Raw genomic sequence first — 12,984 nt, forward strand, 5'->3', positions numbered from 1 at the left:
CCATTTCTCCTAATAATTCCCGAGTCCCTGCTTACTCTCAACAGGGAACAGAGGGCCCCAAGCTGCTATTTGGGAATAGAAGCTGTTGGATCTGCAAGCTGGTGGTGATGGGGGAGCCACTTCAGCTTCCTGCTGGGAATTCCCTCAGCCAGAAAGCATGGGATGGATTACCTGGGGCACAGGCAATAGCTGGAGCCTTGTGTTCCCTGGGGGCTTCTGTTGGGGGAAGTTAAATGGGAAGATAAAACCATTTCACGTGCAACAGGGATGGGGCCAGGAGCAACCAGCTTCTTCACCAGTATTTTGGATTACATCAAATCATAGAACCATAGACTGGTCTGGGTTGGGAGGGACCCCAAGGGTCCCAGAGCTCCAACCCCCTGCCACAGGCAGGGACACCAACCTCCAGGCCTGGAGCTACACAAGGTTGCCCAGGGCCCCAGCCAACCTGGCCTTGAACACCCCCAGGGACGGGGCACCCACCCCCTCTCTGGGCAGCCTGTTCCAGCCCCTCAACACTCTTTCTGTAAAGAGCTTCCCCCCAATCTCTCCTCTCCCCCTTCCCTCCTCCAGCTTCACTCCAGCCCCCTTGTCCTGCCAGTCTCTGCCCTTTAACAAGCTGATTCCCCTCCTGTTCCTGGGGTCCCTTCAGGGACTGGGAGGCTGCAGTGAGGTCCCCCCCCAGCCTTCTCTTCTCCAGGCTGACCCAGCCCAGCTCCCTCAGCCTCTCTCCCTAGGGGAGCTGCTCCAGCCCTCTGAGCATCTCCGGGGCTCCTCTGACCCCTCTCCACCAGTCCCACATCTTCCTTGTACTGGGGCCCCAGCTCTGGACACAGGACTCCAGCTGGGGCCTCCTGAGATGGAGTTGGCAGTAAGACAGGACCCACCCAGCAGCATTGTGCCCCAGCTCAAAACCTGGGCAACCCCCTTCACTGAGGGATTTCCTCCTGTGTTGAAGTGGGGATGCTCCGACTCCTCCTCTTCCCCCTTCCTCTGTCTCCTCAGCGTGGGGCTGAGCTGTCAGCAGGATGGAGTCCAGCACACACACACACAGACACCTCCAGCACAGGGATAAGCAGGAGAAAAAAGGAATTTATTTACATCTTTAGAGCAGTAACACAGCTGCAGGGATTCACGGGGAGGAAACTCCAGGAGAAAAGACTCAGCATGACATGCCAGCGGCGCCCGGGGGGAAAGGGGGGGGGGGCACCCCCCCTCCTCCCACCACACAGTATCTGGGGTCGGTACAAAATTGCTGTTGTGTTAGAAAAGACGTTGAGATTCACAGTAAAGTACCAAAGGGGAGCATGGCAAGGAGAAGGTGAGGGACACATCTCACTCTGGGACCTCACCCCTGCTGGTGTTTGGTCCATGGGAACGCACCCCACGACGCCCACCGGAGAAGAAGCCACCCCAGGGGCTGGATGCGTGTGGAGTTGGGGTCTCTACATCTACCACAGGGCTTGAAGACCTTCAAACAAGCACTCAGGCAGCTCTCCTGGGGCAAAGGCATCTGCAAGCCCTGTGTGGCTGCTGGGGGGTGTGGGGACAAGGCTCTGCTGGGGGTGTTCTGCAGCAGCAGAGGATGAGACGCAGGAGCTGGGCAAGGGAAAGAGGGGAGCAGCCCCCCCTGCCTGGCACTCAGCCCTGGCAGAGCTGCCCACCATAACCAGGCTGCTTTTAGAGCCTAAAAACCAAAATAATCCCCATCCCAACACCCCCTCCCCTCCTGCCCAACGGTGTTTAGGAAGAAATCAGCACACAAGTTTGGGCTGTTGCTAGCTTTGTGTTTGAAACCAGCCCTGACCTCCATCAGAGGGGCGTGGGAAAGCCTCAGATCTTTCTTACAGGGTGGGAGGTTTGTGTCCTCCCAGCCTGGGAACTCTGGGATGGAAAGGGCCCCAGGGACAGCAGTGAAACCAGGGGGTCCCTCTGCTCCCACCCAGGAAATTCCCATGGAGAGTGGGATGCAGAGCAGGCAGCACATGGGCAAGGACCTCGCTCAGCTGATGCCTGATGCCTTCTGGCTTCATTTCCAGGAGAGAATGGGGCCAAGCTGCCTCTGATGGAGAGAGCATCAAGGGGCTCCTTTGGAGGATGCAGGGGGCTCAGCAGGGATCAGAGACCCCCGGGGATGCCCCGAAGTTTCACAGGCACCCCTAAAACAGGCAGTCAGCTCCCCCTCCCCTGCCGTGGGGCCGCTCCCCAAGCAAAACTAAACCCAGCAGTGTTTCAGCACAGAACCTTGGCCCTGGCTGCTCTAATTAATCTAATGGGTGCTGGGCAGGGGCAGCTTTTCTGCCCCCTGCTGAGCCCAGCGTGGCAGGCAGCAGCACGCTCTGTGAACACAAGCAGCTTCCTGCAGTGTTCCCAAGTCCCTACAATTCAGTGGGGTTTTGGGGGTTGGGGGCTTTTTGGGGTGGGCTTTTTTGTTTAAAATCTTTAAAAATACACATCTTGCTTTTTTTTTTATTTCTTAAATATGTAGTCTATAAAATAAGGCAACTCAAGGAGACAAAAGGAGCATCCCCAGTGCTTAGGTACTGCATCCCACCACCAAAGCGGGTTGCAGCACTTCCAGTTTGAGCACAGCCCCTCCATCTGACCCCAAAGCTCCTGCACATGAGAAGAGGGGTGACACACTTGGGTGACACTGTAAATGTTGGGGAAATGCCTGGGCACAGCCCTCAGCAGCCCCTGTCTGCATCCAAAGTAAGGGAAGGCTCTCATCCCTCTGGAGGTTCCCAGGGAAGAAGATGCTTCTGCCAGGGATGCTGCAGTGGGACCTGCTTAGGGAACACCCCCATCTCCAGGGGGGACCTCAGGGACAAAGGCAGCACAGAAGATGGAATGACTGGATTTCTCCCCCCAAGAACAGCACACATTAAAAGAAATCTTTGGGAGAAGCTCTTGGAACATGACTGTGTCTGGTAACAACACCTACAGACAAGGTAAGCATAAAGGGAGTGCAGCTCAGCACCAGCACAGCAGCGTCACAGCACCCCCTGGAATCCTGCTGTACAGCAGCTTGTCCTAACTAACAGGGGTTTCATCCCTCTCCACCCAAGGAGCATGAGTGTACTCATACTGGAAATGTGGCCCTCACATTTCCAAGCCCCACAGTGTACATGTTCTCCATGCCCCACTGGGCTAAGCCTTGCTCTTACAGCTTCATTTCTCTGAGAGAGAAATCGAATGGAAAATAATTTCTAGAAATCAGCAAACGACCCTAACCTAGAGAGCAGCCCATGGGGAAGGGTGCTGCAGGGCAAGGGGATGGGTGTTGTAGTTTGGGATGGAGACAGGGGCGGTGAGGATGTCAATGCAAGCTGTGTAAACCTGGTATGATCATGACCCTGTGCGTCCTTGGACCCTAGGCAGGAATGCTTTGTAGCCTCAGAAGAGAAAAGAAAAACCCTTATCCTAGCAGACTGGACCTCATAAGCAAAGATCTTTCCACCCTGACGCCAGCTGGAACCGGGTACCCACCCCACGTCACCCAGGGAAGGGGCTTGAGGTACCACACGATGGGCTGATCTGAGCACCCAGCACCAGGCAGAGAAACCAAACCCATGACAACGTTGGCTCCTGGGCCTTGGCACGAGCTGCTCAGTTCTCCTCATCTGAGAGAACGGGTGGGATCTTGCTGGAAAGCAGGGTGTACACGTAGGGCCAGATCTTGTTGGTCTCTGTCCCCGAGAAGGAGTGAAGGATGCCCCTGCTCCTGGCAGAGATGGAAGGAGAGGTCAGTACTGGAGAATTGCTGGTCCTGAGGACAGCCTGGCCAGGCTGGAAGCTCACTGACAGGGTTTTGGGCACGAGGAGGGGGATAAAGGGGGTGAAGGGTGTTTGCTGGGAGGAGCTCAGCACATGGAGAGGCCAAAGCCGTACACCACAGATGATCCCATCACCCAGAAGGGCTCATCCTCCTACCCCTGAACACCACTCGCCCTCTAAAGCACTTCAGAGACATAAATCAGTCATGTGCTTAAGCCAGCAGGAAAATCAGGGCCCCAATTCTCCCCCCTCCCATAGGAGACCGCTTTGGGCCTCCCCACGCACCACCTCGGCTCTTACAAGTGCTCCCAGGCACTCACCCTCCTCCAGCAGCGGATTTCACCCACTACAGTGATCCATCTGTTCCCCAGTGGGCCAGGGGACAACTGCCCCAAACTACCAGCAGCACAGAAGGGACGAGCCCAGCATCACGGCTGCGCTCACAGCACCCCCATCCCAGCCAGCCCTGGGGGCTCCCCCTCCTCCTGCCCTCCTGCCAGTCACCCTGTGCTTCACCTAAACCCCTTGGGACCCAAAAAACCCCTGAGGTTTTGCAGGGTGACAGCTCAGCATGTACTGCCCTGGATCAGCAGAGCGTGGGGCAGGTGAGTTGGTCTGTGCTGGGGCTCTGTGGGCTGGGGGGATGCTGTGGGAATGGATGCTGGGGGGATGCTGAGGGGATGCTGGGGGGATGCTGGGGGGATGTGGGCATGGGAGCAGCTATGGGAACAGCCCCCATGCCTGCTTTTAGGGGCACACTGTGGTTAATGGGTACAGCCCAACTCACTTGTACAGCTCCATCACTGGCTTTGCAGCATCTTTGTATTTCCTCAGCCTGGCAGCAACAGCCTCGGGTTTGTCATCCTCACGCTGGACCAGCGGCTCGCCTGTCAGGTCATCAACACCCTGTGGGAGGGCAAACACCATCAAGGGGATGCAGCCCCCAGCCCCACCACCCACACTGCAGCTCCCTGCCACACAACTGCCTCCAAATACCTCATCCTGCCCCACAGCCATCGAGCATCCTTGGACAGCGTTCAGGATAAATCCCATTCTCCTCATTAACATTTAGCCCAGCTCCTTCAGGCAGAGCCCTCCAGTGCTCTCACCACCCAGGATTTCTTCCCCAATGCTTTTTTACACACTCATAGAATCACAGAATCCCAGCCTGGTCTGGGTTGGAAGGGACCCCAAGGGTCCCAGAGCTCCAACCCCCTGCCACAGGCAGGGACACCAACCTCCAGGCCTGGAGCTACACAAGGTTGCCCAGGGCCCCATCCAACCTGGCCTTGGACACCCCCAGGGATGGGGCACCCACCCCCTCTCTGGGCAGCCCCTTCCAGCCCCTCACCACTCTCTCTGGAAAAAACTGATATCTCCTCTCCCCCTTCCCTCCTCCAGCTTCACTCCAGCCCCCTTGTCCTGCCAGTCTCTGCCCTTTAACAAGCCGATTCCCCTCCTGTTCCTCTGCTCCCTTCAGGGACTGGGAGGCTGCAGTGAGGTCCCCCCACAGCCTTCTCTTCTCCAGGCTGACCCAGCCCACCTCCCTCAGCCTCTCTCCCTAGGGGAGCTGCCCCAGCTTGGGCAGAGAAAGGTTTCTCCCATCTCTTCCCTCCACGAGCTGCCCCTGGCCGGGCTCTTACGTGGACGTGGGGGGGGTTGAAGTCCATGTTGTAGACCCTCCCGCTGCCGGGGTGCACCCAGCGGGCGCTCAGACGATCCTTCAGCGTCTCGAAGGGGATGTTCAAGCTGATCACCACGTCCAGCTCGCAGATCCTGTCCAGTGCCTCAGCTTGCCCCAGCGTCCGAGGGAAACCTGTGCAAGTACAGCAGCAGAGGGGGGCTGGCATGAGAGGAGAGGAAGGGGGGGGGGAAAGCAGCACCCAGGGATCCAAACCCACCCATCCCCAGAGCTAGGGCAGCGCGGCGGCTCCTCGCTGTCGCACCCAGGCTGTGAAAGATGGGCATCCACCATATGGCTGCAAGAAAAAATAGCTCCTGCAGTGCTGGCTCCTGGAATACAACACGTGGGTCGCTGTGGGCTCGTTATTCCTTGGGAAGCTGGGGCTGGAGCAGGGCTGGTGTCCCCTTGGTGGGGCTGGAGGTGGGTAAGAGGGCACAGGCAGCAGCAAAACAGGGATAAATGCTGGAATGCTGGAGGAAAAGCTGAAGGGAATGGAATGCTGTGCAAGGGGTGAGGAACGCACAGAAGGCATAAAGGATGCTGCAGTAAAATGGTTTGTACAGAGAAGATGGAGGGGGGATGACTTATAAATCCCTGAGGGGTGGGCTCAGGAGGATGGGGGACCAAGTCCAGACCCAGCCACCCTCCAGCCCATGGCACTAAACCACAGACTTGTGCTAGCTGGGAACCACAGAGAGCCTGAGAGCTCTCTGAAAGCCTCTTATCACTCAACTCCCTCGGTCTTCTCTATGCCCCTCTCAGAGCTTCAGCAGGTGGGCAAGGGAGGGTTTCTGCCCCCCCACCAGCCACGGCCACTCGTCCCCATCTATCACACCTGTCCAACACCACAGGTAAGCACCCCCTGCTGAGCCCTGTCCTGTCCCCTGACCAACCCCAAAGCAGCTCTTTAGAGCTGCTGTCGGTCCTCAGCAGCCCCCAGGCCACCAGCAGCGATGCACCAGGGCTGCTGGCATTGGCATCACCAGGTGTCTTCTCCACCCACACCTCGGGTGGCTTCTGGGCTTGGGATGAGCAGCTCCATCACACGCCTGCGGAGGCGGCGAGAGGTTTTTCCCAGCTTGCTGCCAGCCCCACTCCACTCCTGGGCTCCACCCATCTCCTTCCCTGCCTGGAAGGGAAGGACCAGGGGCACCTTTGCCAGAGGCTCAGCTGCACAGCACGTGGGGCTGCTCGGGGGGGACAGAGCGAGACAGACCCCGGGGCAGATGCCTCCACCAGCACGTCAGCTCCTCCCTCTCCTCCCACCACCACTGAAGACACCTCCGGGCTTTTCTCTCTCCTGATGCTGCCAAACCATGAGTAGCAAAGGGATGTTTTGAGCGGGGGAAGGTGGGATTTTCCCATGCAGAGGGAACGCTGGCAGCACACTCACCATCAAGCAGCCAGGGCTGCTCACGCCGCTTCTCCAGCTCCGTCATCATCACGCGCGTGATGACGTGGTCGGGCACCAGAAGGCCTCTCTCAAGGTACTGCTTTGCCAAGACACCAACTTCTGTTCAAGAGAAGAAAAAAATACCACAAAACCTTCAAAAAACCAAAAAAAAACCCCACCCCATGACATTTCTGCTTAAAAAATCATCCCTCCCCCTCAAATTCTGCCTGTCCTCCCAAGCTACTCATCCAGGAGCATCACTCTGCTCCAAGCTGCTGCTCCTGGCAGCCAGGGGCCAGGGGTCCTTTTGGTGCTGCTGAAATGGAGATGCCTGGAATACCTGAGTAGGAACAGGGTGAGCACCAGCTGAGCCCTCACAGCCCTGGCAGCTGGATGCTGGCAGCAAGGGGCACGCGATGGACACGCGTGTGCACCATGGGTGAGGTGTGGAGCTCCTTTGGTTCTGGAGAAAGGCACCAGTGTGGGCACAGATGTGGTCACAGGATGGGAAGGGCTGGACTTGATGATTTTAAAGGTCTTTTCCAACCTTGTGATTCTGTGATGCTGGTGTGGACAGTCCACGTCATGGAGACGTAGAGCAGCGCCAAGGGATGCGGCGGGACGGTCACTCCAGCATCCTGGAGAGCAGATCTGGCCCCCATAGAATCCCAGCCTGGTCTGGGTTGGAAGGGACCCCAAGGGTCCCAGAGCTCCAACCCCCTGCCACAGGCAGGGACACCAACCTCCAGCCCTGGAGCTACACAAGGTTGCCCAGGGCCCCAGCCAACCTGGCCTTGAACACCCCCAGGGATGGGGCACCCACCCCCTCTCTGGGCAGCCCCTTCCAGCCCCTCACCCATCTCACACCCGGCTCATCAGTGCCAAACACAGGATGCTAATGATGCCAATTCCTACAGGCACTGAAGCACTGCTGCAGGGGCTCGTCTGGTGCCTTAGGGGTTTCCAGCAAAACCCTGGGGGATGCCTGCAGTTCTGGTGGCATCTGGGCCACAGGCACAAGGTTCCCACATGCAGGCACCATGGGGAAAAGCCGGTCTCATCGCTCACAAGCTGCCTGTGGCTGTGCAAACTCACCACTGTGTGAGCAAACTGGCACCACCAGCCAACCTCAAAGCTTCTGGAAGCAGCAGACGGCTTCAAAGCACCCAAGGAGCTTTTAAGGCTCCAGATACGCTCAGGTAAGGAAATGATTTCCACAATCACATCCCTGAGAACATGACTGAGCTGGGGGAGAAGCCAGCGGGGGTTTGCACACAGGTAACACCATGTCTGGATCCACCTCCAGCCTGGCATCACCCCAGCAGCCCCCCATAACGGGGGGGTTACCCCACTTCTGTTTTTACTGCAGCTGGGGTAAAGCAGGTGTGACTTCAAGGAGAGATGCAACCAGTTGAGCTGCTTCTTGCCTGCAGTTTTCTTCTAGCTGCTCAGAGGCAGAACGAAATGGTTTGGGCAGCACAGATATCCTCTGCTGTGGTGTGTGCCCGGTCCCCATCCTGCTTCAGCCCCACGTGCCCATGGGGCATGTGCCCAGTCCCCATCCAGCTCCCCCTGGACCCAGACCCACCACCTCCTCTGCTCACGTCCCACCACAGCTGCAATAGCATTTGTCACCAGGAATGAATGACCCTCCAATCAGTGTTTGCAAGGTTTCTGGTGAGGACAGCACGTTTCAGCCCTCCCAGAAGTAGGAGTCCTCTCTAAACTGCCCCCCAGGGTCCTGCAGTTGGAGGCAGGCTCTGGATTTCCAGGCCAGGCGTGTGCACCCAGCCATGGGCGTCATTCCTGAGCTGCAGGAGGGGCTGTTTTTTGGCAAGATGCTTTGTGGAGAAGCTCCATCTGAGCCAACATGGGAACCTGATGCAGCCTGCATGGGTCACCCCACAAGGGTCAGGGTGAGCACAGGGAACCTCCCAAAACGACCCACAGAGGATGCCTGGCAGGACACTGGGGCAGATGGGGGCTGCCAGCAGAGCCACGCTCCCCAGTTGGAAACCTGCCACCTGAAATGGGGCAGGCAGCAGGCGCTGAGTCACCGTCCTGCGGGGCTGAGTCATCACGGGGACTGTGACCTGCGTCCCCCTCCCTCCGCTCCATGAAGGCGTCAGGGCTCGCCCCGCTGAGCAGCTCTTTGCTCGGAGCAGGGTGGCTGCCAGGCAGCAGGAGCAGAGAACACCTTTATTTCTCCAGTGCCAAGTGTTCTTGCTGCTGCCCACAAGCAGGCAGGGCCGCTGGCAGCTCCTCCTGCCTGGGAAAGCAAAGGACACAGGGATGGAAATAACGCCTGGTGTCTTATGCAACCGGTGTGGAGACCTGCATAAGTATCATCCCATCTGACTACAGCTTGTAATATTCATTCACATGGTCTGCACGTTGCCAGAGGGGAATGGGAGGCTGCTCCCCCCTACCCCGTGGGGCAGAGCCCCGCGGCGACGAGGCTGGAGCTGCACCAGAAGGTCCTGCGGCCGCTCTGAGGGCATCCACGGGACCGGCTGCTGCTCGGCAGGGCTGCTGGAGCTGGGCCTGGCACTGCAAACCCCCAATCCACCCAGCCACAGCTCTGAAATCTGCAAACACAAGTGGCAGCCCACAGGCCTGCACCGCGGAGGATGCTGTTCTCCCACGGCCCCGATACGGGCAGAGGATGGATAACTCTGCTGCCAGGGATGCTGATGCTCCCCTGTGCTCCCCAGCACGGGGGATGTGTCCTAGCACAGGGAAGTGTGCACCAGCACAGTGTGCCAACAGCCTCCCAACAGGTACTGCTGACCCTCCTCTCCCTCCCTGCTCATCCTGGCACCACCACCCCTCCTCTCACCATGGAGGAACAGGCACCTGTTTTGCATGCAGGACCTGCAGAGCTGCCTGGACCCGGGACCCCCAACCTCCAGGATGTGCCAGAGCACATCCTGCCTGCAGCACAGCCCTGCTCCCCTGGGGTTTCCTCAGGTTGGCCTTCACCTCCAAACTTTTACATTCACCCTCCTTTTCCCAGCCCTGAAAGCTCAACCTGCTCCACACAGCGCTCCCCAGCTGAAGGGGAGCAGGATTTGGGCAGCCCTTCCCAAGCAGGGTGGATGATGCTGGTTGCCCCCAGCGAGGAGCTGGGGCTCACCCCTGTTGTGCTGCACGGTGCCTATGTGAGCACCAAAATAACCCCCCTTTGCTATGGCTGGGTGCAGAGAGGGGTTGCTCTGTGATTACTACAGGTAGCAAGGGGCTGCTTAGGTGGTGCTTGAGCAGGACGGGCAGTGGGTGCTCGTGCAGTGCTCAGCTCCATGGCTCAATCCCATTAATCTAACGACCCTGAGTTCAATCCACCCTTGAATGCACAGGAGTCCAGGCTCTGGGGGGGCTCCCAAGGAGCCCCCCGATCCCTCCTCATCAAAGCAATGCTGAGATCCACCCCTGAGGGACGTCCCCCTCCACCAAGGGCAAAACAGCCTCCCAGGACCAGGCAGGGGGAGAGGCTGTTCCCAAACACTGCGCGTGGCCACCTCCAGACCCCACACAGCAACCCTGGACTTTCTGTCCCGTGGAACAACACTGGATTTAGGCTCTGGCAGCACGATCTGGAGTTAACAGAGAGGGGAATCACCGGATGGTTAATGGGATGCTGACTGCACCCCAGTTAGGCTGCAACACCCCAGTCTTGGGAACCCAGGACCCTCAGCCCATCCCTGCTGGCAGGACATCAGGAAGCACAGTGAGGAGACAGGTGACCCACATGTCTCGGGGGGGACACAGACCCTTGGCCAAAGTCACTTGGGAAGGAAATTAAGCCCTGTTACAAATTAACTGCTGTGCCCTGTGAAGACCTCGGGATGCTGCCAACACCGGAGACAATCCCCCTGGGCACCGGGGCAGGTACTGGCCAAGGAAATCGCTCGCCACCCTCCAGCACCCCTGCCCAGTGCCAAAAACACAGCCCCTGAGTATTCCAAACTCTTCAGAGGGCCCTTTCCAAGCAGGAAAATCCCCTGTGCACCCCAGCCTGCCTGCTGTCCTTGGAAGACTCCCAACCCCCAGGGCCGGAGGGTGCCTTTGGGATGGCCTTGTAACGGGTCTGCTCGTTCCCGAGGGCCCCAGCTCCCCGAAAACACCAAGCCAGTGGCGCAGATGATAAAACTGAGCTGGAGATTCTACTTCCACCTAGTTCCCCCCCGGAGCTGGCACACCGCAGCGCCGGCGTGCAGCAGCTTGTCCAAAGCAAACAGCAAGAGAAACCAGCAACCAGCTGCACGCAGCTCGCCCAGCGCTGCGGCCCCTGCCCGCGTCCGCGGTGGGACCTGGATGGCACACCCACCGTACCCAAACCGCCCTCACCCCGCACCCTTTGGGAAACGCCTTCATCTGGCTCCACTCACAGCCCCTTCTCCCTTCCCCGGTGTCCCCAGAGAAGCTCGACAGGATATAAACCCCAGGGAAGCCCCTTGTCCAGGCCCTGGGTGGGCACGCAGGCTGACGGCAGCGCCACGCTCCTTGCTGCGCCTCTGCTGGCTTTCCACCCAGCCCCTCTGAGCCTCAGCCAAAGCAGCCATGGGGACTTTCTCTCTCCAAAGGAAATATTATTGTCCTTTATATTTATAAAAGGAAATCTGGGTATTTTTAAACGAGTGACCAGCAGCACAGCTGCACCCTTGCTGGAGGACTCGGCTCTCCCCAAATTTTACTCTCTCTCTTTTTCTCCCCTCCCACTGCTCTGTTACTCTCCTGCAAAGGGAAAAACCTCCTCTGGGTTCTCTCTGGGTTGTTTTGCTGTTTTACCGTTCCTCTGCCCCGTGAGTCAGCTTCCCCTCCGGGCCAGGCTTTCGCACTTCAGGAGAGAGAAGGAACTGTTTGGGGGACAAAAAAATACTACACTGGGATTGCCCAAGAGCTGGAGCACAAGGTGGGGTGCAGCACACTCGCTCCCAAGCCTCAGCGGGGCCGTGGAGCATCCCACCAGCCACGGAGCATCCCACCAGTTGCCAATACTGCTCCAGGCAGGGCAAACATGGGGAAGACAGTCAGTTCCCCAGGGGCTTTGGGCCTGGATGTCACAGTGGAGATGGAGCCCTGTTCCCATGGGCAGGATCACCCTGCCCCATGGGCTGCCCCCGCTGCACTCTCTGCCTCAAGCCCTAAATGTTGGGTCGGGAGGGGGGTGCTCTGTGCGGGGTGGGTGCTGCCACCCACCTCCTCTGCCTCCTGCTTTCTGGAAGGAGCAGGGGACACGCGCCGGCACCCCGTGGCACCCCACAGCACCCTGCCACCCACAGCGATGTTCCCTTGCGTGGGTTCCCCTGTGGACCAAGGCAGGTCCCCCACCCATCCCTCCCACCGTGGGAGATGCACCCACATTTTGTCCATGTGCCGCCCACCCCTTCGCGGCTCCCACCCCCTTCCCATGCAGCAACCTGTGGCAGGACGAAGTTATTAACCACAGGCCAGCCGGTAGCCGTCGGTGTGCGACCGGGGGCTGGGGGGTCACTCACCGGGGCTCCTGCAGATCTGCACCCCCCCCCCCGCCCCCCAGCACGGGGATGATGCTACCGCAGCACCACGGCGGGTGCCGACCCCGCTTGTACCGGGCAGCTGCGGGAGCTCCGGCTGGAGGAAGCGGCCGATGAATGAGCTTCCCCATCCCCGTTCGGGATGCCCTGGGGATGGAGGCGTCATCCCCCCCTCCGCCCTCCCCGGTCCCCCGCTCCGCCGGGGCGGACACTCACCGCCGCCGAGGCTCTCCCGTAGGAATTGGCCGCTGGAGAGGTGCTGGAGCCCGAAGCTGCGGGCGATCCTCTCGCACACCGTCCCCTTCCCGGAGCCGGGGGGGCCCAACACCACCGCCCGCAGCAGCTTGGAAGCCATGGCCCGGCCGCACGGAGCCCGGCCCGGGTGCCTGCGGGGCAGCACAGAGCGTCAGACGGCCCCGGCCCCCCCCGCCGCCCGCAGCTCCGTGCCGAGCCGCGCCGCTCCCCCCGCATCCAGCCGCCGCCGCGGCCCGTACACATCAGCAGGGCGGGGGGAGCACCGGCGGGGAGCTCCGCCCGCCCCCTCGGGCCGCGGCACCCTGGGACTTGTAGTCCCGCAGCCGCGCCGGGCCCGCCCGCGGCCCCACGGGTCCCGC

The 12,984-nt window shown here is 59.6% G+C and overlaps 1 protein-coding gene across 1 annotated transcript; it reads right to left on the bottom strand.

Moving 5' to 3' along the window:
* Positions 1–3,609: 3,609 nt before the first annotated feature.
* Positions 3,610–12,766, bottom strand: AK4 (adenylate kinase 4; the record flags this gene model as incomplete). Its single annotated transcript, XM_084265918.1, is given in 5 exon segments — positions 3,610–3,724; positions 4,565–4,683; positions 5,421–5,593; positions 6,855–6,972; positions 12,582–12,766. Coding segments are annotated over 5 exon segments (669 nt in total). The 5' UTR covers positions 12,726–12,766.
* Between the last annotated feature and the right edge of the window lie 218 nt (positions 12,767–12,984).

This window comes from Gallinula chloropus (assembly GCF_964237585.1).
Source record: "Gallinula chloropus genome assembly, chromosome: 6".
In the NCBI taxonomy this organism is placed as follows: domain Eukaryota; kingdom Metazoa; phylum Chordata; class Aves; order Gruiformes; family Rallidae; genus Gallinula; species Gallinula chloropus.